General features: G+C 46.9%; 1 protein-coding gene across 3 annotated transcripts in view; it reads right to left on the bottom strand.

The window, feature by feature from the left end:
• Positions 1–27,253, bottom strand: part of DIP2B (disco interacting protein 2 homolog B) — a 64,737-nt gene that overhangs the window by 23,941 nt on the left and 13,543 nt on the right. For 2 of the 3 annotated variants that reach the window (XM_062015746.1, XM_062015747.1), the window contains exons 2-8: positions 12,740–12,811; positions 7,341–7,502; positions 5,925–6,050; positions 4,077–4,289; positions 1,659–1,802; positions 857–976; positions 60–257 (exon numbers count right to left, since the gene is read on the bottom strand). In XM_062015746.1, coding sequence (XP_061871730.1) covers positions 60–257; positions 857–976; positions 1,659–1,802; positions 4,077–4,289; positions 5,925–6,050; positions 7,341–7,502; positions 12,740–12,811 — 1,035 coding nt within the window. The remainder of the gene's footprint in view (positions 1–59; positions 258–856; positions 977–1,658; positions 1,803–4,076; positions 4,290–5,924; positions 6,051–7,340; positions 7,503–12,739; positions 12,812–27,253) is intronic. The other variant, XM_062015748.1, reaches the window with a different exon arrangement.

Below are 27,253 nucleotides of genomic sequence, written 5' to 3'. Positions count from 1 at the left end.
AACCCCGTGTTCCATCCACTACTGCCCTTTCAGAGCAGTTCAGCCAGGGCTCAACTCACCATATGTGAGGGTATAAACTGGTTTTCCTGTAACATCCAGTGCTGTCAGACAGGGGCATTTAGCTTGTGTGATTCCCCAGCGCTGCAGTGCTGCTTCTAAGGCAGGAGGCCAGTTACAAACAACTCCCAGGGGTTCTCCCTTCACGGGTGTCATCTGACGTCCCTCTGGCTTGGGCTGATTTGGGTCAGGCTGTGGAACTGAAGAAAATTCAGTCATCTTTCCAGCTCATCTCAGGCACCACTGAAAACAAATGCTCTTCCTCATTGCCTTTAGGTTTAACCCCATCACATTTAGTTTCCTGGCAAGCCCTGCACAAAATAAACCACCGTGAAGGTGGACTCCTGAGCTGCTGCTGAAAGGTATTTGGTACCACAGTGAGGAAAGTCACACAGAACTGCGCAAAGGCAAAACAATCCTGCAAAAGAAAGTTGTAAGGAAGCTACAGGCTGCCCAGATGGGCTGTGGAGGCTCCTGCTCTGGACACATCCCAGCCCCAGCTGGATGAGTCCCTGTGTGCCCTGCTCTGGGTGCTACTGCTCTGGCAGGGGGTTGCCCTGGTTGAGCTTCCCAGCTTCAATCCAGCCTAAGTTTTAGTGACTACAAGGAGTTTGGTGTTGAGGAGCCCACCCAAAGCTTGGCAGCATGGTGAGTCACTCCAGACCCTGGCTTTGTATCGTGAGGCTGCTGCTGGCTGCAAAGCAGGGGCCAAAAGACACTGGCATGATAAGCTCAGCACTGTGCATGTCTGTGTCCTCATGACAAATGATGAATAAAACCCTTCTTTTGGTGCCATTACCTTCCACAATTTCTTCAAAATCATCTACAAAGAACTCCTTCAGGGGAGGCCTTTTGGGTCTTTTCAAGGTGTTGAGTAACTGCTGAATTTTTGTGGAGACTCGACTGCTCACAGGAACACCTGGAGGGAAAGATTTGGTCCAGTGAAAGTGTCCATTGTGGCTGTTCACATTTCCACCTCACCTCCTTCCACAGGAGGGCACTTCCCTCGGTGCACCCACTCATTCAGCCACTGGCTAAAGGTTGTGCTGTGAACTCAGTGAACATGACAGGGACAGAGATTGACTTTTAAAGCACTCAAGGGCTGATTTCTACCTTGTCTGTCCCAAGGCACCTGCTGCAGAGCAGTTCCTGCAGTCCCCAGCAGCTGAGGACACACAGCCAGGGACATCAATGCCACCCCCTCTGCACAAAGCTGCTCATAAACCAGCTTCAAGTGAGTGCTGTCAGCTTCGTGGGAGGTGACTCAGTTCAGAATCACACTCTTTCATTCATCTCACCTTTCCTTTAGGGGATTCTAGGGCAAATGCTTTTACAAACAATTAGCTGACTTCTGCTTTTGTAATTCCTGTTCTTAAAAAGCAGCAGAGAGGAGAAAAAGCTCATTATCTGTGCCATGATTCTCTGCAGTTCAGAACAGAGCAGGTAATTGCTCTTCATGGCACAGGAACGTGCCGATGCTCATCCCAGAACCACTTCAAACCTGTCAGGTGCTTAAATGGGATAAAGTCACAGGATTTGTTCTCCCAGCTCCAGTCCTTTACACTCAGCCTGATCCCTGGGTGCTCTGGAAGCTTCCCTACCATCAGCAGTATCCATGAGACTCGAGCGGTTGGATCCCTTGTGCATGCCCTTGACGATGCCGGAGGGAGGGAGGTCGATGGCTGCTGGGCGTGCTGAGGAAGAGGAGGTAGTTGCTGTGACATCTGGGGGGACTGAGAAACTCTCTAAAGAAAGGGAGAAAAATTGAGATGGCAATTAACATTTACCTCTCAGCAGCAGATGGAACAAGCAAAGTGTTAGTTACCTGTTACCAACAATCTTAAGAACTTAACGGGTTGACTGCATGGAAGCTCTTATTAAGCTAAACACGTGGCTTCCTAAACATTAAGGAGCTCTAGGAGGTGCACATTATCTGCTCTGGAAAACAGAAAACAAAGGCACAAGGTGAGTGGCTTTGTCCATGTCAGGAAAGTGGTTCACTAGAATGGAATTGCTATTCTTGAGTCTCTAACCTTCAAGCCAAGCTCAACCTCTCGACCTTCGGCACTGTAAGAAAAAGCTTCGAGAGCCACATGAGCTCTGGAACATTCAAAGCCCCAGCACCTCTGCCATAATCTCTCTTGCTAGAGTCACACCCTTTAACTTCTGTGTCAGGAAGGGCTTTCTAAAACAGCACCACATGCAGTAGGCTGTTGACTACAGCAGAGCAGCAAAACATCATGTTGGGTCTCAACTTCTTCCAGTTGGGTGGCTAAAGAGCATGAGCCTGCCCATCAGTTAAATACCACACTGAAAACCTAACAGACAGAGCCACTGGGCCTTGCTTTTGCTTGAAGATGCAAGACATGGCTTTCCAGATGAGCTTGTGAGCTTCAGAACTGCAGATCACTCTGCACACCTCAGGCATCCCCTCACTGACTTCCTCTTAAAGCAGGGATTTTTGCTTACATGGGCTTTCTTTGCACGACACAGTAGGTTCAGCCCCCTGACAGGGCAGCAATATTCCACTGCAGCTTCAGAGAACCAGCAGCAGTTGCTTACAAAGGAAACAAATCAACAGTTTTGAAACTCTGTGTTGGTTTGTAGAGAGTCTGAGGGAAGGCAGGTGCTAGGTAATGCCCACACAAGGGTTGATTCTCTGAGCTCCTCTTTCTGAGGGGACAATGTCTGCATACCTTTGGGAATATGATGCCCAGGAACACTGGCCATGCACTGAACCTGTGAAATCACTAGGAAGGACATAGATTTTGTACAAATTTGCAGGACTTTTCATTGCTTTCTCCAAGGAAATGTCTAGAATTGCCATGTGGGCATTCCCTGCCCATCCAAGTGAGGTGTTGCCATAGGACAGATGTGGCATCCACATGGCAAGTACAATTCCAGTGAAGATTTAAAACTAGGACTTTGCATAAAACACTGATTGTGAGTAAAAAAAGCTTGATCACCTTAACTCATTACAAAAGGTAACTTGGCTTTCTGTATGCTCCAATTAAAAGCAGCCTCTCTGCTTCAGACCTTCATTATATCCACTGCACTTCATGGGCATTTCCCCAGTTTTCCATTGCAGTAAACAATTTGCATCCCAGCAAACAAACAAACAAACAAACCCAACAGCAATAAAACAGCTAAAAACCCACCAGCACTCCTATGCACTGCTTGCCCCAAACCAGTTAAGCAAAAAGCAGAGAGCACACAAAGTACAGACACGTCCTGAGATGCAGGAACATCCTCAAACAGCAGATAAAAACTGAACCAAAAAGACAAAAAACATACACAGAGCAAAACCAAACTTGGCAATTCCATACAGAAGCATCAGCAGCAGGGAGCACCTCAGAGCCTCAAAAAACTGAGCCTGGGGTATCCAGATCTGTAGATTTTGCTCTGTCTTCTCACCATCTGGATGCTCTGATATCTGTCAGACTAGGTGTAAAAGAGCTGTGCTAAATCTCTGCTAGAACCACTTGTTTTGTCAATGACATGCTTGTTTGTTCATACATATGGCTGGGTTTGGTTCTTTCTCTCTTTTAACCTAATGCAACCAGTAAATCCTCAGGGCTCCCAGCGAAATGAGAAGCTTAGAACGCAGCATTTCCCCCACTCTCCAGGCACAGACACCCCTGTGGTGTTCACCAGCACACAGCTGCTAAATGCTGCTTGCATCCAGTAGCTGTGTACACACAGTAGCTTCAAACTGCTGGAGACATAAGCAACACAGTGCACAGGAAGGAAGCTGAGCCTCCCGATCCTGCCCGTGCTGCCATCACACCCTTCCCCACTCGGTCAGCTCCTTCTCCCCCTTTTCCAATCAACTCAAAGTTCTGAAATTCTCAAGGGGAAAAAAAAAAGAAGTGATGGTGCAACTCCAGTAAATGCCAGCAAGTTCCAGCCAAGCTAGCTAAGCCCTTGATCCGAATTTGGCTCGTGCCACGGACACCTCCAGCTTTATTCACACAATCTGAACTCGAAGCAGTGTTTTGCTGTTCGTACCCATCTCCTACCTATTCGAGCATTGGCAAATACATCAGCTAGTGACCCACTGGTCCCTTTGCCTTCTCCATGGGAAAGTGTAGAAGATGCTGATGAGGATGTGGATGACCCCTGAATAGATCGGTTGATCCAAGACTCAGCATTCTGTAAGCTCTGATGCAATGCAGCAGAAAGAGCAGCTTGGCGCCTTAGCGACCCCTCGTCCTCGGATGCAGAAGACGTGTCTGTGTGGAAGCAGAAAAGAAAATCTAGCTGCTTAGGGAAAAGCACATTGCACTGAACATGCCCCTCTTTCCAGTTCACATATCAACAGCACAGGCTCGCAATAAGACCATCTTTTGTTCGCAGGTTGTGTCAAACAAGGTTCACGCTGGCCAAAGCAGGCGACGTCTCCAACGTGAACACATTCACCTCTGGTGTTTTGGCCCCTGTTCAAAGTGCACAAGAGATTCTCCTTCCCCTGGGGTCTCCAGGTTTATGGATTTGTTACTTTTCCATCCATAGGGTGTGATATGAGATGCTGCTGCTGCCTAACTCTGCTAATTCTGGAACGCAAAGCGAGGGGTCGGTATCGTCAGAGCTGAGGAGTCACAGGAACAGGGCAGAAAGCAGCAACTGGGAAACAAATGTGCCAAGGTCACATGCAGAAAATGCTTTTGTCTGGTGCTCAAAATGGGTTCTTTCCAATTACAAAAAACAGCAGAAAGTAAACCAACCCCAAACTAAAGCAGAGACAACTCCAACAAGGAACCGCCTCCTTCTGAGAGCACAGATCCCTCCTCCCTCCTAAAGCTCTGACCTAATTAGCAACAAAAGCCCTCACTACTTGATATCTTAAGTTGTACAGTGCTACATGCAAACACTCAGTTAGGCTTTGGCCTGCAGTTTAAGGTGTTCTTCACAGTGACTGCCTGCTTATCCTCTAGCTGTAAATCAAATGATGAACTGTGTTCTACCCACGTGCCAGAGCAGAATGTGGCCACGAGCTAAAGAAAGAGACTGGCTCCAGACACACTGGAAGTGCTGACCTTGATTTGTACAGTCCTGGATGGGTTAGTACAAAGCTGAGACCCCAAAAGCAGGTGCTGGGAACATGCATTAGCCCCCAGTAGAAAAGGAAAAAAAGGAAGCATGAAGGAAAAAAAGGAGGTAAAAGAACAGGAATGAGTGAAGTGGCCCAAAGAGCAGTTTCAGAGAGAGATGGATTCACAGTGAGGTTGGAATTCACAATCTTCAGATAATTTCATCAATCCATGTGACTGTGATGCTTCTGCACATTGAGAGACAACACAAAAGTCACTGCCAAATAGTACACAAACTGATCTTTAAGCCAGTGCATATAGCTGCTCGAAAACAGAGTTGATTCATACCTGATGCACATGCACCACAACAGACACCAATTCACCTGAGGTATTTTGCTGCAGCCATTACATGGGAAGGGTTAGGAAGGAAAAGTCCTTCAAGTCCTGGAATCCCTCAGGATCCCCTCCAAGGTCCTTGCCCAGAAATGCACACTGCTGCAAACCCTTTCCCTGTGTGCTGGGTATTAAACCTTAAAATCACAAGTGAATTATGTAACTGAAGGAGGTGTGAGGGGAGCACAAGAAGCAGCCTCAGTCCAGAAAGCTTGCTCAGCTTGTCAACTGATTCCTTAAAAGCTTCCAGAAGAGGAGCTCCTCACATTTGCACAGCCCTTAAGCTCCCTGAAAACAAGCAGCTGCTGAAATGCAGCAAGAGAGCCCCAGGAGTAACAGTCTACCTCCAAATGTGCTGGGGTGTGGAGACTTTGCCGATTGCAGCCTCTCCATTTGGAAGCTGTTACTGATGCACACACACACACACCCCTGCAGGAACCTCACCTGGGGGAGTGCAGGCATCAGCTGGAGACTGAACAAACGTGGACCGCCTTTTTGTTGGCATGGGCAGGGCCATCTTCTGCTCCTTGTGCTTTGCCAGAGCTGCTTGAACTGCCTCTGTGTGGATATCTGCACAATGGAAGTTCACAGACCCAGTTTTGCAACAGCAGAGGAGGAAGAAAACCACACAAGGCTTACACACGTGCAGCTGTCGCTGTGTGTGCAGCCCTCTCTCCATTTTCCAGTCCCTTCCCCAACAACCACGTTTTGCCATCTCATGACTAACATTTCCTTTTCTTTTTTAAACAGAGAAACTAACTGAGGCTCTAAAGCTCCCAAGCTAACAGCAGAGCCAGGCTTTTGAATCTGGAACCTTCTGGATTAGCTGTAACATCCTTTGTGTCTCCAGTAACTTACAGAGAAACCCCAACCCCACCAGACTGTTCCTCTCAAGAAGCAAAGATTACCCTAAAACATGCTTGTGTGTCATGTGAGGTATGCACACAAGCTGACAGTGTACACAGCCCCAGGTGCAACTCTGGTCCATAAACTGACAAGTTCTGAGCCAGTTGTGTGACAGAGGGAAAACCTCACATCAAAAACCTGACTGGATGGAGCTCTCATGTAAAAGCTGAAGGTTACTGAAGTGCAGCTGTAAATACAGGCTGACTAGTGAATGGAACAGGCTAGGACACAAACATCCAACGCTCTTTAAAGGAAAACACAGCACTGGTGATGAGAAGGCAACTCATTCAAAACCTCCTGTGACAAGGGAGAGCTCATTTACATCAGTTTCTCAGATGAATGCATTTTAAGGATGCTTTTCCTAAAGCCAGGCAACCAGGGTCTTCCAAAGCTCTGTGAAACACGCTGCCACATGACAGCAGTGCTGCTGGGGAAGGTGGCTTTGGTACACTTCACATGCCATCCTTGAGAAGAAAACCTGAAACAAGTGCCACCACACCTTCTGCTTTCCTTAAGCAGAGGAAGACATCAGCAGGGTGCCAGTCAGCAATTTCTGCTGCTCTTTGGAAGCACTTTAAGCACAGATAAAGGCAGCCTCTCATGCTCCAGCAATCAGCAGTTCCAGGAACAAATGAGTACCTGTCACCTCACTGAATCTGGTTACCTACAGACATGGCTGACATCAGCTTTCCATCCTGTAAAGCCCTTGCATGGCATTGCATGGCTGCACTCAAGCCACAAAATCAAGGTGGCAAAAAGTGACTTGCTTTTTCTACTTAATGCTCTTTGTGATTCAGCAGCTGCAGCCCTCCAAGCCTGATGCTTCTTTATACAAAAGCAACCAAGTAGGACTTTCCATCAGTGGATGAATAATAAGCCTGATTCCTTGAGAGGACACAGCACATCCTTCCTCATTAACAGAAACCCCAGGTGAACTCTTGCCCCTGCCCTTACCAGATCGGTAACGCTCATCTCTGGCTCCCCCGGAGCGAGCTCGGTGAAATTTGGACGAGGAGGAGGAGGATGATGATGATGAAGATGGTTGTGCTGAGCTTGGAGTCGCAGATGGAACCGGCATCTGAGTTCTGGATTCCTTCTGTAACGCTGGATCCACTCCTGGAAGAGAGTCCACAGTGGGCTGAGAGCAGGAAGCAAAAGCAGCTTTTCTGGACCAGACTTTTCCTCTTTCACCATATAATTACAGGATTTTCCCCCCCTCTTGGTGGATTTTTTTGGTAGTGAAGTGGATCTAATTAGGAGATTAATACATGTGTCCAATTATATGCTAATCAAGTTTCCTTGCAGACACCAGTGCTATAGGCACCGTGAGTAAAGTGTTTTGACTGCTGCAGTAAGTCATTAACCCAAATTAAGGTTGAGCTGTGAAGAGCAAACCCAGAGAAAAATGAGTTGAGGGGTGTAACATTGAGCAGGGAAACCAATAAATACCAGTGGCAAGAGCCTCTGCTCCTCACATTCATCACCTCTAGTTATCCAGGTTCTGCCTCCTTTCAGCATGTCAAGAAGTGAGTGGCTTTATCATCCTGGAAGGGTTTGTTTTTGCCCAGGAACAGAGGGAGCTACAGAGCCAAGCTGATAAGAAATGATCACTTTACACAACTCAGCAAGAGGCACAAGGAATTGCTGTTACTGGAGCCTCAATTCTAAACTGAATCTGTGTGTCACTGCTTAAAACCCAAACCCAAAAGGTCATGTAGCTGCAATTACCTTCAGCTTGTCACCCCAAGTCATGCAGAAAGAAGAGCAACTGTGCCATCCAAGTATGTGCTGCTTATGAATTCTCACAAACTACCAAAGGATTAGAGAAATGAAGAGGAAACCACAAATCCTGGACTCCAATTCCAGTTAGACCACTTTCTTAAGTGTGTGGTTTTAGGTAAACAACTTCAGGCAAGTGTCTCGAGCTTGGGGAACTCACAGGACCAGCAAATCACACCTAACTAGCTGCAGAAGCCTTCATCATCTCCTACACTTCCCAACGTCCTCAAGAGCAGGATATTCATTGAATGTTACAGCAAACTAACTACACACTTAGCTCAGTGTTATATGCTTTGGAAACAAAAGCCCCAGCCCCAAAACAGAGGGGACACTGTGCTCCTGAAGAGGTTCTCTCTCAACCTCCAGCTTCACTGTTTGGCCTCCTGAGCTTATGCATTAATGACTCTATAAAGTACCATGCCAAGAAAGTAGCACTTTTCTTTCTAGTTCAAAGGAAGACATCCTGCCAGCCAGCAGTCCTCAAACCTTACTGGGGGATAAATGTTTCCCCTTATACACACAAGGAGCAGTGCATTCACCCATCAAAACACGACCAGCACCTGCACAAAGATCAGCAGCACAAGCAGGAGAATGGGAAAGAGACTTCTGAGGTTTAGGTGCAGGGTCTGGTAAGGCCTGGACTTCAAAGCAAGGGTTTTAATTCAAACAGATCCCAGTTTACTGACATCCAACAGAATGGGTGCCAGTGTCCCCCTCCTGCCATTCTGGCACAGAGCTCATTGACAACTGGTTTAACATCTTTGTGGCACCTTTTTACCTCAAAACCATGAGAGTTTGACTCAAAACCAACTTCACAGGCTGAGAAGAGAAGCTTGAGGCTTTCTGATCACTCAAGCACTTCCAAGCTCAAGCACCCACTAGATGTCAGCAGCAGATTTACCACCATTTCAAATGAATTATTAAATTCACACTCAGTTCTCTCTGGTGTCTTGCAAAAGCATCTCATCTGCTCTGCAAACATGACATCCCCTTTACAAAAGGATCAAACGTGTCTGTAAGTGACATGACACACCAAGAGCAAGAGCTCTTTGTTTCAATATTTTGCTGTGACATGATGACATGTTCCAGTAGCCCAAACAAAGCTCTCAGGCAGGGATGAGGGGAAAAAGCACCTCGCTGCAGTAAATCACCAGCAGTTACACAACAAAGCAGCCGAGGGAGCTGAGCCTGGCAGGTGATAGGTGACTTCTTCAGCACTCCCTTCAGAGCAATCCTGCTACAGCTGCAGCTTCTGCTGGCAGGAGCCACAGGCACACAAACCAGAGAGCATCAGAGGCTCGTTCTTGAAGGATGCTGTGGATTTGTTGCTTCTTTCTGCAGAACTGCTTTGTGATCCCTGTGTTTTGTTGAAGAGAGTTTTGTTCAATGACTTACATTTATTTTGGGGGTCATAAAGAGATTTTTAAGATTAAAAGAGTCATTAGAAGCATCATGTAGGATCAACAAGGATAAATGTTTACGTGAGCAGCAAGGAGAGTAAGTGCTACATTCACCTGAGAGGAGAAAAGCAGCAGGCAAACCTGTTATTCTGCTGTTTTGCATAAGGAATTGAACAGAAGTGCCAGGTGATTTCTTTTTTTTCAAGCTACTTGCCTGTAAAAACCCTGTAAACAACAAACTCAAGGAGCCAGCACTGGCAGGAGGCAGGGGACAGCCTCAACCAGCAGCAGGCTGTGGAAGCCCACTGCAATTGCTGCTCTTCTTCCCAGGGCTGAGAGCTCACCAGGTTTAGGAGGTTCAGAGACCTGTGCAGCAGTTCCTAGCCAGGTGGATCTTAATCCTGCCCTGTACAAGACATGAAGGAGGAATCCACCTGCTCCATTGATTCAGTCCTGGATATCATTTCAAGGATGGAGAAGCACATTCCTAGAGGCAAGTGACAAGCTCTGATTGCAACTGTGACACCCCTCAGCCTGAATGAGGGAGAAAATAATTCCCCACTTGTGGCAGCTGCAAGTTAGATCTTGTAAATGGGTGAAACTCTCTAAACAACACTAAGCTGGAGCACGTGTGCATGACTTACAGGGTTAGACAAAGCTGTTCTGTCACTGGTGACTATTCCACATTAGCTCCCATTTGAAACAACACGATGCTGAAAGCCAGGGAGGAAAGAAGGGGCAAAAAAGCACCAAGGCAAAACTTTTAAAAGGCCTTTCCCCCTGCAGGTGGTTAGTCAGCAGGGTAACCTGGCACACACACCCCTGCCCTCCCTGTTTTGGTTGGGCACCAGTGAAATCAGCAGCATTACTTAACACACACAGCCTGGGACGCTGCTCAGGATCCTTCCTTCAAAGGCTTCTTGTGCAGCAGGCAGCACATGAGAGAGGAGCAAGGACTCAGGAACCACAGCCCCATCACCTGAGCAGCTTCCACTTACAAAAATGCATGCTGAACCAGGAAAGCATGTATCTTTAGGTAATTAACATTGCTGCCTTAACTCTAAAATAATGAGGCAAGCTCCCAGAGGCAACGTGAACAGAGCACAGGTTTAGCAATAAGAATCTCCCAAAGCATAATGCTGGCAAGCCTGGACATGCCATGGCACCTACCTTCATCTCACAGCCATGAAATGGAGCCACATGAGCTACCATCAGGCCAGTGCTGGGAGAGATGGGATGCACTCAGTGCCAGGGGGAAATGGAGGGGTTTTATTTGTTGTTGGGGACTAAGTTAAGTTTCTGCTCGTTAACAAGGTGACCTGGTTCTGAATCTCTCCCTGTGTGACTGCCACAGGATTTTTTACAACAGGACACTCCCAGATATAGAGGCAGCTGGATGTGAGATACAGAAAACCTGAGGGGCTGAGCTAGAGCAGCAGTCAGGATGCTGCCCCTGAAGTGGTGACCTCCCAGCAGCCTGTGCTTCTTCCCCAGCTTTGGCTTTCAAAAGCACAACAACTGAAAGAGCAGGGACACACACAGCCTTGGCATTTTTTTTCCCCTCCCTCTTAATCAAAACGTTTTCTGCAACCAAACACAGAAGCACAGAATGGGAGGGGCTGGAAGGGACCTTTAGAGATCACCCAGTCCAACCCCCCTGCAGGAGCAGGTCCCACAGGAACACGTGTGCAAAGTGACAGGCATGAGGGCACAAGACCACGTTATCAGGTGAAAAGCAACTTGTAGAGCTTCAGCCTCCCCCTGCCTGCAGGTTAAAAGCAAATGTGGCAAGAAGGCAGCTGAAGAGAGGAAAGGAGCCCACACTTCCCTCGAAGGCTCAGATCTCCACAGGTATGCACCTTGGACTGACAGACTGTAAAACTTGCTTAACAAATACCCACTTAAAGAACAGAAAGAGAGGTGAGTCATGGGTACTTGGAGAAACCAAAGAGCAATAACAGAAACAGATTTGATACAGAGGTAGGAACTGTGTGTCTTCAGAGAGCCCCATCACAGCCTGCTGCAGGGAGGCAGCCCCAGCACTGGGAGAGCTGTTGGTAACAAAACCTCCCATGTGAAGGCTAAAGCTTGCCTTGCTACCTTAGCTGGGACAGAATGCACTGCTCTGAGGTGTACAAAGCACTCCCTGTGGCCATCAGCACCGGCTACAGTTGCACACACAAGCTGAGAAAGGGCTGGAATGGAGGAGAGCAAGAACACAGCCACCAGGAGTTGTGGAGTGGCAGAGTCTGGGAGGCAGCACATGACAGCAGCATTTTCCCTTCCTCAAGCAACTGCCTGAAGTGAATGGCTGTAATTTCAGCACAAAACCATCTTTCCCCAAGGGATACAGTGCTCATGGTCAATAAATGCACTTTCAGCCTTTTGGCAGTAGCTCATTCTCAGGCAGTTCCAGGAAGCCCAGTCACAACTGCCTGTCGTCCCCATTCACTCCCTACCAGCCACATCAGCTTCTCCTGGATAAACATCTCAGCAGTGCAATTACTTTGGGCAAGCATTGCCACAATAATTATTAGGCCTATGTTCAGCCATGTCCTTCAGTTCACAATTGCATATAATTATCCTACACACAATCAGCTGTGCTGCTAAGGATCTTTGGACCGAAAGGAACAGATGCAAACAAAGTACATGAATTCATCTGCTCTGGTAAAATAAACCCATCAATTATGAAACCCCTCATGTTTCTCCAACAAGGAATTAAGATGGCTGAAAGGAGGATTTGGTCCAGATCAACGCTGCAGTTAAGCTACTTTGAAGAAGGTTTCAAGAGTGATTCTTGAGGGCCTCACACTTCAAGCCCTCCAGCTCTCAGCTGACAAAGGAACAGGACATCATTTATGCACATGGGAGATAAACACAGGGCACACTAAGTGCTGAAATACACAGAGACCCAACCAAACTGCTCCAGAACTACCAGGAATCCCTGGAGTCCAGGATGAACAAGGCAAGCAGAGACAAAATACTGCCCATGACTTGATGGTGTCCATGCCACCTCCACAGTGCAATTACTAGACAGCTGAGGAAACACCTATGAAACAGAATAGTTCAGAGCTGACAAATGAAACCTCAGTGCTCCACTCCATAGATCTGCTTAATGTCAAGCCTGAGCTTGACTTTATGTCAAACCTTATATCATCTGAAACAAGTACCTACCTTGGGCTTGTGGAACATAGGGAGCCAGAAGTTTTGCTCTCTTCTTCTCATACCCCTTTTGTGTGATGTCCCCTAAAAACCAAGGAAAGAACAACTCCATTAATCAGGTGCTCATGTTTTCAGTCTGAAGTCTCTGCTTTTCTTCTCAGGGACAAGAAGGTTTCACCTGCACACAGCAATGCATGTGCTGAAGAAACCTTGAAATCAAGTAAATGCGAGTGCATTGTGATTCCAAAGCCTCCACATCCCAGAACTGCTGCAGTTTCCCTTGGGATCAGAGATATATGCTACACTCTATTTAAATGCAGAGATTTGCATCAGAACTGCTATCTAAATGGAATATCAGTGCAGTGAAAAACCTAAAAAGGGAAACTCTGAGCACATGAAAACGTTCTGTAACCACAAAGGCAACTCAGGCTAACCAAATGGGATCATTCCCAAACAGCAGGGAGAAGGGAAAGTGCAGAGCCAGAGCCTGGCCTTAAACTGATCACACTGACAACAGCTTCTAGCAAACAAAGCAAGTGCATTGCAGGAGCTCTTTAGGGCACCTCTGAAAACTGAGGTAAGGATGAACAGAGTCAGCTTCTAACTACAGCACAGCCTCTGAGCCAGAGCACTCAGGCTTTTCACATGTCTGTGTGATGTTCAGTGAAAGCAGGCTACCAGGCTGTGGGGTTTTTAGCCTGGTAGTAGCTGTTATTCCACTGTTTGCCTATTGGCAGAAGCATGCAGAAAAGAGATACTTGAGAACAAACTCCAGAAGAGAACAAGTATTAGTAAACTTTTCCCTTTTTTAAACAACTAATCTGTCTGATCCTGGAGATGAACCATCTGGCTGCTGTCCTCTGCTTCCATTTCTCACATCAGACCCACAAGAAAGGCTGAAACCTTGAAGGGATTAAAACAAAAAAAGCCCTGCAGCAGTTCAAGCCTTTTTGTAGCCTGACCTGCACTTGTAACCTCTTAGGGCTGAAAGATCTGAAGCCATCAAACATGGAATAAGAAAACAGAATTGTTTGGTGCTACTTCTCAGTCTAAAATCACGTCTGTGTTACAACAAGAAGCCAGTGTCCACTTCAGGAACGTTTTCTTTGCTGTGAGGCTGATTATTGCAAAGCAGCAGAGCATTAGACACTGAGCAGCACGTGCTGCTGTATTTGCTGCCTATACAGCATCCTTCTGCCAGACACTTCCAGCCTGATCTGGAGGGCCACATCAGAAAAGGTGATTAAAAAGACTTAGGCTCTAAGCCTCTCAACACAACCAGCATCCCTGGTACAACATTCCAGCTAACTGGCTCTTTTGGTTAGCAAGGTGAAGCTTCAGTATGGAAATGCCTGGAAAGGGAATGGACTTCACTGCTTTGAGCTAGACAGCCAAGTCTCAGTGTCATTTGAAAGGCCCAGGCTGAGAGTTTAGAAACTGAAGCAGGAGTTTACACAGCCCAAGGGAGGGTGTGCATTTGCACACAGGTTTATCTCACTCCTCTCACACTCTGCTTGAGTCAGGCCTCAACAAGCCCAAACGAATCCAGCAACTGAGAATGAGAATGTCCACGAAGCACTGAAATGCCAACCAAAGCACTGATGCTAATGCTTGATTGCAGTGCACAGCTCAGTTAAACTCATCCAGCTCACAGGAAAGGTATGCTGGCAGCATGAGGAGAGGACACCTGCGAGAGAGCTGTGCACCTCAAGGACAGCAGCCTGATGTGCTGCACGGGCTGAGAAATCCACCAGCTCCTCTGAGATCTGCCTCTCCACTTCCAGACACTGTCTTAATCCCCCACACTCCTTCATTTGGGTAGCAAATAGACCTGGGTAACTGCCACTTCAGGAAAAACAAACCTGCACAGCAAGGGGGAGAGATTTTTCCTTATAAGCCAAGCCACAGATTTGTTTGGAGCTCATTATTTTCTGATTAATTTCTCCACAAGATTTAATTGGACTCTTGACAATGGTGGTTACACACTGTATATAATGAAACATTTGCCAAAGAAAATGGTTAGAACTACTAAGGAATGCCAGTGCAACACAGGGAAACAGCAGGACTCTCCACTGAAGTATGGGGAGCATCACATTCTGTTTTATGTACTGGGAAGCAAGGAATTGTCTCCAGTCACTTGCTCCCCATTATTATCCTACCAACAATCCAAACCCATCCTCATGGGAATGTAAGCACTATGGTTCACAGCTCTGCACTTGCAAACACAGAGACAGCACTGAAAAACAAGAAGGTAGCTCAGGTCCAGGCACTATTTGTAACCCTAACCAGCATCATGCAGGCTGTTGCTTCAGACAGGATTCCCTGAGCATAAGCTAATAAAAACATTCTTTGGCAAGAGCAGGAAAAGTTCCAACTGGCAAAACTCAAGCAACAGAAAGAAGGGTGATAAATTCCTGGGGCTTCCCTGCAGCACTGTGTCCTCTCACTGCTGAGCTTCCAAGCAGAGTTATGTTTTCTAAAGCCCCCATTCAAAAGTGAACCATTATGTGGACAAACAGGCTGACAAGTCTCAAGCACTTGCTTCAATTCTGAGAGTAGCCCCACTGAAGTGGAACTACACAGGAGGGACTGAGAAGGTCAGAAGAAACAGAGAAGAGTTCTTTATTTAAGGACAGCCATCCATGCAGGTTAGAGGCAGAACACAGTTATCTGAAACAACTCCAGCAAGACACAGGGACTAAGGCTCTCAGAAAAGAAAAGGGCTTGTGTGTAGGCACAGGACAAGTGTGAAACCATCCCAATGAAACTGTGATTCCATGACTACAACCACAACAATTACACCCCAGTTAATGTCCCTTTAGTATACTGCACGAGTGGAATGCATTTGTTGTACAAAGCCTCTTCTCTCTGGTCACACATGGTCCAAATTTGACAGCAATCCACTGAGACACAAACCAATGAACCACTATGGGAGAAGTTTGCTTTCACCTCAGTCCTTTTCTGCTGATCTACAGGAATGGAAGTGGTCAGATCCAACACAGACGTGGAGTTCCTCACCCAGCATCATAAATCACAGCAACGGGAAGACAACCAAGACAATAGGACTGCAATCTCAAGAGCCATCCACTCCTACTTCAGAAACCTGGGAAATCATCATCCCTGCTTCCATAAATGAAAAGCTTTGTGACATTTGGTGTGCTAAATTCTTCCAGAGAGCTAAAAAAACCCCAATCCAAGAACCTCAACCCTTTTCTGCACTGATGCAAGACACAGCACTACAAAGAGAGCATTAGCAAAGCAAATGAGAGCTGACAACTCAGCTTTAAAATGGTGCTAGTGTTTGTTCTTTCCTAGGAAATAAATGACAAACACAAACACTTATTGCTGAGACATCCTTTTGGCCCTCTCCCAGATCCAGTTGCTCCTGCAGGGTTGGAGGTTGGATTTATCTGTACCCCAAGCCAGTCGTGGTTGTGCCTCCACGGGCTGAGAGGGTCCTGCTGGGGAAATGGGAGAGAAAGCAAAGCTCCAGCTTCTTTTCAGTCAGGAACCTGGAGGGTTTTGGTGGTTTGTTTTCTTTTTTTAAAGGACATGTGAGAGTGAGTTCAGCTGCTGATGGCTGATGCAGCAGAGGAACAGGCTCTCCTTCCTCCCCTGACGCCTCTGCTGCAGTGAGGACAGCCATCAGCTGAGGTGCAGTGACATCTTCAACTTCCAGAGACAATCAGGATGTCAGAACAGACTGGAGTGTAAATGCAGCCCACCACCACCACCACACAGCCCAGCTCATCAGCTCCACACTACCATTTTTGCTCACTGTGCTACCCAAACTCTTTTCCCACCCCAACCAATGCAAAGCTCTGCTGCCACCTTCACTGCTCAAACTTTAACTCAGCCCAACACAGGAGAATTTTTCTCCCACACAGCCACCAGCTCCGTTTTCCTGCTCGTTTGCAGAGGGTTTTGATGGAGCAGCTCCAGCCAGCTTCACAGAACAGGTTCTTGGGCAGGAGGCCAGCACTGGTATTGCACTGCTTCAGTAATTCCTCATCTCGCTATCTATCACCGTACTGTTCCTCCTCTTTCACCCTCTCCCCAGCTTTCCTCTCTTCTGACAGTTTTACAAGAAGAATTTAAAGACATCCTACTCTTCAAGACACAGCCAGGCTTACAAATACACAAGAGATGCCTTCCTGTGAACCCTACATTTATGGTTTGCAGAAACAAGGCAAGTTCAAGCAAGGAGCAACGACCTTTCCCCACTCAGAATGCCTGGGCAACAACTCTGACTGCAGTCACCTCTGTGATGGGATGCAAGAGGCCCTGCTTGTTTGTGGCTGTGATATCTCAGGAGGTGTCAGGAGGTTGGGACATCCCTTTTTTCTGTAGTAGCCAGCAACAGGACAAGGGCTGATGGGATGGAGCTGGAACACAACCAGTTGCATTGAAACACAAGGAAGAAGCATTTCAGTGTGAGCTGAGGGAGCCCTGGCCCAGGCTGCCCAGGGAGGGTGTGGAGGCTCCTTCCTTGGAGCTCTTCAGCACCCCCCTGGACACGCTCCTGTGTGACCTGACCTAGGTGGGAGCTGCTTCTGCAGGGGGGTTGCACTGAATGATCTCTGAAGATCCCTTTCAACCCCACCACCATGCAAACACCAATCTGGATGTTCTGACCATTAAGAGTGAAAGAGGAAAGACAAACTCAGCAATGACTGAAATGAAAACAAAGGGATACAGGCTTCCATGAGGCCAAAGGAAGCCCAGTGAACCCCAGCTGATCAGCCTAGATGTTACACCTATATTCAAATCATGCAACAGAGAAGGCTGCAGCTTCAGGAGTCTCACTGCCCTGTGACGCCAGGCTGCTTTTCAGCAATTAGAGTTGATGATCTATTCTAAACAGTGGTGCTCAATCAGTGCAAGGTGGTAACACCAGCTAATCCTGCTATGCTCAGACAATACTCCTCTTTCAACATCCTTGCTCCCCTTCCCCCCATGGAACGAGAACACTGAATCATTTACTGTCTAACAAAACCATAATTACTACAGTGGAGACATTAAGGAAAATGATCACGTAGTGCACAGCATCTCCCCAACAAAGCCTCCAAACACTTGGCTGCATCCAGCAAAGGATTCCAATTTGGGAGCAGTTTGTACATTTTTTTTTACAGATGCTTTAAAACAAACCAACAAACATAGACTGATGTTAGCAGATAGTGCTAACAGGTCATGGAAATGCTGCTGGTACATCCGTCAGCCCCAAGACAGACAGCTCCTCTCCCTGCAGTAAATACCCTCAGAAGCTTATAACAACAATAAGGATGTCAATTCTACCATCATCACTGCATCTGCTTTTCAGGCTTCACCCCTATAAATGACCATGATGACTTTGCCTTTCTTGCCTGCTCCCCTGCTACATCCCTGTAGTTTTACCACCTTACTCTGAAAGAATAAAACACACAGCCAGAGTTTGCAGAGCTTCATGTTGGATTTCCTGTCCTTGACCAGGAGTAGACACCAAACTGGAGAGACCCCAACCCAGAAGTGCAGCTGAAAGTGCAACATGTTCTTTTGCTGCATGCCACTTCCACATAAGTGTGTTTGAAGTGTGAAGTGGCATGTCTGAGAGATGCCAAAGGAGGAAGGTATGCACTGCACTTCAGCACTTGGGGGACAAAGACAGACCAACCTGTGCAGAAACAAATGTCACCACACATTTCTTTCTTTTGCAGCTTGATACCGTCTTTCTTCCATCTCCTGTCGGTCAGGCAACTTCCACATACCCCCATCCTGATGGGTTTTACCAAGGCTGACAGCTAGCACGTCCTCAATCCCAGGCTTCAGCAACCCAAAAGACAACATTTAAACCTTTTCTTTTTCCTGAGGTTGTGTACTCAAACAGACCTTGCACTCTGAACACACTTTGGCTACAACTTCAGCACAAAAACCTTGTTTGAAACAAGTTTAGACAATTGCCTCCTTCTGTTTTGAGGCCAAACGGTGATGCAGCTTCAAAGATTCCTCCTCCTTCCTTCTGCTGAAGCTGTATATCAGGTTTCCTCCTTGAAGGGCTGCAAACTGTATGGTCTTGCAGCAAAAATAAAAGGTCACTGATTTCTTGAAAGGAAAAAGCAAGCCTTCCTCAATCTGTATGTCACCACAGCCCCTCTCCAAGAAACAACCCAGGACCCCAAACAGCAAGCAAAACAAACACAACAGGTTTGTGCTTTGCAGTTTCCCTTTTAACAGAACCATTCTGTTCCCATTAAGAGTATGAATAGGCTACTGGCAAAAAAAAAAGGCCAGTCCTACAAAGCTGTGTTTGTTAAGCACAAGCATTATACTGCTGCAGCTTCAGCCCCCAAAGTTTCACAGGCAGATCAGCTCCAGATTAGTTCAGACACACGGTACAAGTCTCCTTGGCTCCAGCACTGTGGGGACTCTGTTCCACAGCTTCAAAAGTCTTTTTTAAAGGGTTATGAATGTTGCTTTACCAAATTAAACCGACTTGAATCTCAAGGTTTATCATCTTGACAGAATGCAACTCCAGATGAGGCTTCTGTGGCGTGGTCTGAGCTGTGTACATGGTCACACTCAGAGCTCTGGGTCTGTGTCGTTAAAGGTAACGAAGAGCACAAGTCATTCACTGCGTGCCTTAAGCCTGATTTTTCACTGCTTTACCCTTAAACAATAAACTCCTGAAACTACAGTGAAGAACCTCTTTATCTTACAACAGCATCTCAGGGTTTCAGACGATCCACTGTCCTCGGTTCACCCGTCTGGGCCCGTGCATTATGGGCAGTAATCTTAGACGCCATAAGTGACGCATCACCAAACTGGGTGAGCTAAGGACAGAGCTCAGTTTTCTTTGTGTGTGTGGGCTGGGAGTGACCAAAGACAAGGAGATGTCACCAGATCAACTTCAGCCCGAGACCCTGCCTTCCCACACAAAAAGGGATACACACTGTAACTTGCTGTTACCGTTCCTACAGCGCTACGTGGGCTCAGCAAAATGAGTTCTCAAAGGCTTTTCAACATGGGGACACTGAGAAGTGCTTGGAAGCTTGTCACTGCAAACAGAAGAGCCTCCTGGAGATGTACTACCCTTGTGCTGACTCTTCTCCTTGCAGCAGCCATGAGAACACTCCCACACGTGACTGTATGTGCAGTTTACATGACCCTGGTACTGTCAGTGGGTAGTTTCTCTAAAGGATTTCCTCAGGTAGTTGCTCAAATGATCACCAAAGCAAACCTCAAGCCATACCCCTTAGTTCATTTACATGCAAGAACTGAAAGGCCTTTCAGATCCTTCCCTGTGATGCAGGATGCACTTGAGCATCAGCCACTCACATCAGCTATCCATGCACTGATAACACCTACCTTAAAAGTCACAGTGCTTTTAAAAAGGTTCCAAAACCCCTTGAAAATCACCACTTAAAACCTTTAAATACATCACAGAACTCTGTCAACCCTACTAAATCCAGGCTCTGCTCGCTGCCTCTAACACACACCTGCAAAATGCAATCACTGAAGTCACCTTTAGGCAAGATATTATAAAGTGCAGCCATATAAATTTTACCTGTACCCCATCAGACCAGCACATGCACACAAATAGCTTCATCCCATGTACAAATAATAAACCTTGCATGTAACCCCACCCCAGGGGAAAAGAGGTAATGATAACCTTTCCAATAGCTACAGCTTGTCATGGGGAAAAATGCATCTTCCCTGCTGAATGCTACAAAGGGCACAACACCAAGGCTTGGCCACAAACAGGGGTTTACAGAAATCTGTTCAAGAGGGATGGTTTCATCTATTTTTAATAAGCAGCCAATGAGAAGAATGTGGGTTTAGATGCAGGAGTGCTCAGCAGCGTTTGTAACACCAGTCCTGCACCAGAGCAAACGCACCTCAGTGAGGAGAAAGAGTCACACACATGTAGGCAAGAGCCAGCAACACTCACAGTCTGAGCTGAGCAAAGCAAGGCAACTCACTTGTGGAAAACCCAGATGAAGCATGAATAATGCCCTGAATAATGCCCTTTTCTGACTAACTCCTGCTCACAGGCACCTGCAGAAATGCACATGCATCAGTGCTGAGCACAAACACAGACCTGGCTCTCCACCATCAGCCTGAACAGAAAGGTTTCCCAGGAAATGACTAAACTTTATGCAAGAGTAACAACCCTGTGATTCAGCCCTTATTCAGTCAGTAGGTACATCAAGAAACCGAGTTATTAGAAGAGTGAGTGCTGATAACCTTTCTCCTAGGAGTTGTCCATCCAGCCCAACTACAAAGGATTCTGCACACATCAACCCTCAGCCGAGCCCAGGGTGCACTTTCCCCGCATGACAGACCAGCACAGACAGGGGTGAGTTTACAAATCAGGTCTGTTTTTAGCTCAGGAATAAAAGTCAAAGCAAAAACGTGCAGGCACCCAAAGAGAGCTCATTACCTTGCTGCAAAAGACTTCAGATGCACGTAGATGGACACCCGCAGGTAGATAGCCAAATGATTTTCTCCCTTGTGTTTACCACAACCTGCAGTAAACAGCATCCAGCGATGGTCCCGGGCTCTGACAGACGTGGTGATGGATTGGAGTCAGACTTGAAGCTTTCACCTCACTCACAGCCATCAGCAACACCACAGCTTCCAGTCAGAGGGATTCAGTGAAAGCAGGCAGCCCCTGGCACTCCTCCTGCCCCTGTTCCAGGGGAGGACGAGCCCCTCTGGGGCTCTCTCTCACACAAAGCTAATCCTATTTTCGCAGCCCTTTCTTCAGCAGCTGAAGTGGCCACCCAAACACATCAGAATATTACCACAACGAATCCACTCGAGATAAGATTAAACCAGAAGTTCCTTTGGGTACTAATCCTGCAGCAATTCCTATGGCTGACCCTTTCCTGGCTCTCAGACACCAACATTTCCTAATTCTCCTGGAACAGGCTCACATTTTCCTAACATCAGCCAGGTCTGATACCACAGCAACACCTTGCCAAACCACCCTGAAAAGCAGTTTGGCTGTGCAGCCCGTCTCAGTCCAACTGCACCCAAAGTTACTTTTGTAATTAGATCCTTGATTCTTGAATAAGATGCAAGAACAGAAGAAAGAAGTTCAGAGCAATTCCTCTCCTATCTATTGATCAAACAGTGTTGCTCACACGAAGTACTCAGGCATGGAAATGGAACCCTGACCTTCCTTTACACAGTGTTAGCAGAGCACTAACCTACTTGGCGTGTCACGCTGCACCGTGGCACGATAATTACCAGATGGGAAAATGATACTCCAAATCACAGTGCAATGAGCTTGATGATGGTGCATGATGAAACAAAAAGATATCTTGATGAAAGCATTAGCACTTAAAGGATCACTCCCCAAACAAAAATCAATTTGGGGGGGGGGGGGGGAACCCACCCCATGTGAATTTCTCACAACTAAAGAGGTGAGACATTTACTTGCCCAAGTGCCTCCTACTCTGGTTTTCCCAAAGAGATGGAACCAAGTGTTTGTTCCTAAGGTTGTCACTCCTGTTGCACACAAAAGCAGCAGAGAAAGGTGAGAGTAAAACACACTGTTTTTCCCAAAGCACTGAAATCTGACACACAAAGCACAGTCACTTTACAGCTTTAGGAGTGCTTACCCTAGGAGAGTCACTACTGAGCTGTGTTAGTCACCACAGGAAGATCCCACTACTTAAAGTTATAGCAATACAGTTATTAATCTTTTACCCAGCCTCAAATTAGTGTGTCACACCAGCAATTTGACTTGCAGAAACTCCCACCAAATCCCAGCAGCATACCTGATGAGAAGACAGCAGGCAGGCTCAGCCAGCAGCTGTGAAACTGCTCCTGATTCTGCTGTTCACTTCTTTTAAACCTAAGTGGGAACCAAAGCACTTTGTTCAGCAGCCTTAAACCTGCTCTGCACACCTCCATCCCCAACACTGCTCTACACCACCAGAGCTACTGTCGAGCTCATGCCCCAGGAGGGCCCCTTGCTGTGTCCAAGCCTGGCACCAGACCAGGCTGCTCTCTGTAGAGACCCAGCAGCCACTTCTGACTGGAGAGAACGACCCATTCAAGTTGGTTACAAGCTTGGGAAACCAGATCGAAACAGAAAGAGCAGAAGAAAAATGCACTGTACAGCATGGTCTGAGCAGCAGATTTGAGGCCCTGAGCTCAGCACGGGCTGTGTTAAGCTTTCAGTTCTGTTTACATCAGCAACCATGGCTTCTTGAGGAATTTCACTGCTAAGGAAACCATGTTGGCATGTCACCAGCGAGCCTAAGAAAAGCCATTATTCTGTCAGCTGCAATGCTCTTTACAGGAAAGATCATGCAAGGAATGACTTCTGTTGGAGGCTCTCTCAGCATGCTAAAGAAGAGTCAATGTCTGCTTCAGAAGCACTTTGTTCACAGGGTGGATATCAGGACAGAGCAAGATCCTTCTCCTTTGAAAGCCTTTAAGCTGTGCAAAAGACCAAAGTAATGGGCAAACCATCCGCTAGCAGCGGTGAGAAGCCTCAGAGCACAGCTCAACAACTCAGCTGCACAATTCACCACAACCTTACTGAATGTGGCAACTTCACTGGAAAATGACCTGCTTCTTCCAGCACACCAGTTCCTCCTGCTCTGCACGCTAAGAGCTCTTTAAAGCAAACACCATGCAATTTCTGGTAGCAAGTGGCTCTCACTCTGTCTGCCTTGATGATAATAGCATGGCTGTGCTGCTGAAAGAGAAGGAAAGGTCAATCTCTATTTGCTGGCCTTGTTATGCAAGACATTGCAGTATCAGCTTTCTGACAGCAAGACCCTAACACACGTATTTTTCTCACCTTGTATCAGTGTGTCACGACTCAAATGATTTAAGGTCTTCAAGACCAGCCTGGACACGTTCCTGTGCGACCTGACTTAGGTGGGAGCTGCTCCTGCAGAGGGGTTGGACTGGATGAGCTCTAAAGGTCCTTTCCAACCCCCATCATTCTGTGGTCATGACATCTTCACAAACCTGAGGACAAACATCCTCGCTACCCTGCCACTCCTGGGCCAGGGTTGAACATAAACCAACAGGCTTAAAAGTAAGAAAGATCTTATTCCACAAGCTATCTCCAAACCCACAATTACTCCTTGCAGTGAAGTTTCCTACCGTGGCCTCTCTAAGGGTGGAATATCTCCCTTTCCAGTTTAAATAAGCTGAATTCTCAAATGTCTCTCCTGTGGAGAGAAGGAAGCGTGGGGCAATCAGTCGGATTATTCCAGAGCACAGAGTCAGCAACTCCACAAAAAGAATGCAAACAAAATGAACAAAAGAGCTGACTCAAACAGATACCGTAGTTACAGTTGTGATTTAGTTTCAAAACTTAAGTCCTTGACAGCAAATTAGCACAGGAATATGCTTCCAAAACCCCGTGTGTTTGTTACCCCCTTTGGCACTGCCACCTTGTTGAAAAGCTGCTTCTGAGACCACGGTTTTTCCTTCAAACACTCAGTAACCAAACCCTCCACGAGAACAATTGCTAGTTTTTCATTAGTGACAAGGATAAAAGCAGAGTAATCACAACAAATGACTCAAACACCTTGCTTGAAGCTCTCGGTGAGGGGGGAACCTCAATGAAACAGAAACAGTGGATGACGCAAAGCGTTGGACAATCGCTGCTTTGTGGGCACCGTGACTACAATCTCTGCAGCGGTCCAGATAGGCTGAGAAAACATCTCATTTGAACTCCTCCCTAGCCCCAGCCACCCAACCCAGTGCTTCTGCAAAGCTGTCTTAGTTTCCCAAACGGCTCAGAACATCTCCCGTGGAAGGTGAGCTCTGCGTCACGGAGGGCAGCCCAGCGAGCCCTTGGCCAGGTCTGGCCTCATCTACACACAGAAGTAACTCCCTTCTGGAAAAGCAAAGCAAAGCTATCACCGTGAGACAGATTAAAGCCTAATCATCTCCCTGACAGAAGCCTGGTGAGGAGCAAATTGGCCAGCTTCCAACAATGCTGTCTCCACTTTGGAGGGCTGCAAAACAGGGACTGGCCCCAGCGATGTGATGCTCGTCACACGGGTGAGTCAGGTCTCCAACTCCACACAGGAGCTGCATGCCAATGGAAAAGGAAGAGTCTTTCACATCTGGCACATCCAACACAGCAAGCAAATGCTGCTTTGCTGGATAAGGAATCACCTCCATACAACTACTCTCCAAGTTGCTCTATTGGGTTTTGACGCTCTGCACGACAGAGATGTTTGATACAGGGGAACAAACACACGTTGTGGTTTATTTATCATCCACAGGAAGAAAAAGAAACGTGTTCCTCCAGAAATGACACAGCTTTCAGCAGATAGATGAACTCCCATTGGTAAATTCAGCATTAAAGGACCAAAAGACACATCTGTCTGTAAACAAATTCTTTTAAGCCACACATTGACTGACCCAGCAAACACCATCCAACCGGAAAGAAACATCAACTGGTAGTGATGGAATGGCCTCTGGCAGAGGCCTACTGAGTTACCCCCTTGTTGTTTCCACCTTGAATCATAAGCCACAGACCTCAGGAGGCTCAAGGGGGGACTGGGTCACAGCTCAGAGGGCTGTCAGCTGAGAAGCACAAATTCCTGCACAAGCAACATCAACAATTTAATGAGCACAACGCAAAGCGACCACAGGCTTGGGTGCTGAAGGCAGCTGAGTGAGATAGAACTGGCTCCAAATGATCTCTCAAGCACTGAAAGGCAACTTACCTGCACCAGATCTGCCCTTGTGCCCTGCCAGCTTCCCTTTATCTTGGATTTGGAAGAGAAGAAACTTTATGTCTAGCAGCAGGTTAAAGAAATGCACGGCCTGCTGACAGTAAGAAGCTGCAGCCTCTCAAATTTATCATCCAAACGGGTCAGGAATTATTAAATGTCACTTACAGAGATTTACACACACACATAACAGCAGTGTGGATGTGAATAACCACGTTTCAGCCCTACCCAAGTGAAAGCTGAACAGTTCCTTGCCACCAAACAGCTGAGAACAGAATCATTTCTGTCACGGCAAAACCACTCTGAGGTTGAGTCCAGCATCAGCCCCTCGCTGTGGCTGGAACAGAGGGAGAGCTGCTCCCTCTGAGAAGGGGCTGAGTACAAGCCACAGAGGGTTCCTTTGAAGCCTGCTACTCCCCACACAGCACAGCTGTCTGCAGCCCTGTTTTTCACTGGAGAGTGACAATAAAGACTGGTGTTGGTGGGCAAGAAAAAGTATTCTTTGGATGTGATGGAGTGGTTTTTTTGGCTGGACACTCGCTGGAGAAAAGGAAGGACTGATGGGTCTATTTCATGGTTAAGTTTATGGCAAAGTTACTTACAGAACAGGATGAGCTGCTTAGAAGTATTTCAGTCATAAATCAAAGTAAATAAAACCACTCTCCATATTGTAAGTTAATCAGAACGCTCTCTCAAGTTGTCCTCACATACACTACCACAGGGAAGAGAGCCTGACAAATCTGCTAAAAGCTTTAAAAAGCCTGAATTAAATATTAATATTCTGAAAATGATGAAGGCAGCACAAAAACACCAGTCTCTGCCACTCCAGTTCTGCACAGCCCCGAGCAAGACATGAAAGATTTCTTGCACACAGCGATGCCTGGAATTGTGAATAAAACAGGAAAACACCCCAAGCTCTAGCTGCCCAGCTTGGGATCTGCAAGCTGTCTGAAAAAATAACAACCAGCAAAATGTATTCACAGGGAACTAGTATCACCAGTTCACTGTCAGGATCAGCTACTGCAAAGCGACAGGAGGCTACTGATGCTGCGCTGGCCTGACAGTGACGCTCAGCATCGTGACAACAACTTGTGCTGAAGGTAAAAGTCACAACTGCTCCCTCCAAAGTCCCATTTGTGATGCATGTGCACATTGAGAACATTCAGCTTCAAGCCAGGCAGCTGGAGAGACAAGTGCATGAAAGAGGAATGTGTTCAACATCACATCAGAACTGGGCTTTGACTCTGACCTCAGGACAGACACCTGGCTGAAGAAGCACCCTGGCAGTGCTGCCTTACAGTCCTTTCAGGTTTGGTTTGGTTGGGTTTGCTAGTGAGGTATTTCGTTGACATGCTCCTTCATCTTTCAGTCACTGACCCAAGAACCAGCCCCCCATTCCCTTCCACTTAAGGATGCCTGGTTGGTCAGGTCTCAATAGCAACCCAGAAAGACTTGTCGAAAGCTCCCGAAAAATCCTTTAATTGACTGATGTCACCAATTAGTTAATTACAGTGGGAGTGAGATCATAATTTGACTTTTCATCCTGCAATAATTTTAAAGCAAAGGTGACTGTGCAGCTTCTCTTAGCAAAAGTCAATCTCCTTCAAAGGAGTAAGTAAAATTGCTTCAAATAACAAACTAATCTTTATTGCTTTGTTTCCCAACAGCCCTTAATTCTAACAGTACCAGCCTGTATTTATTACTGTGCAAAAGATCCATGTAGGTCCTCCAACTACTCATCTAAAACAGAAGCCCAAGAGGTTGAACTCTCTGGTCCTTGCAGGAAAAAAGTCCTGAAGAGCTGGCTAATTTGTCTCTAGGCATGGAGAGG

This window comes from Colius striatus, chromosome 26 (genome assembly GCF_028858725.1).
Source record: "Colius striatus isolate bColStr4 chromosome 26, bColStr4.1.hap1, whole genome shotgun sequence".
Classification (NCBI taxonomy): domain Eukaryota; kingdom Metazoa; phylum Chordata; class Aves; order Coliiformes; family Coliidae; genus Colius; species Colius striatus.
This window is presented reverse-complemented; position numbering and strand designations above follow the sequence as displayed.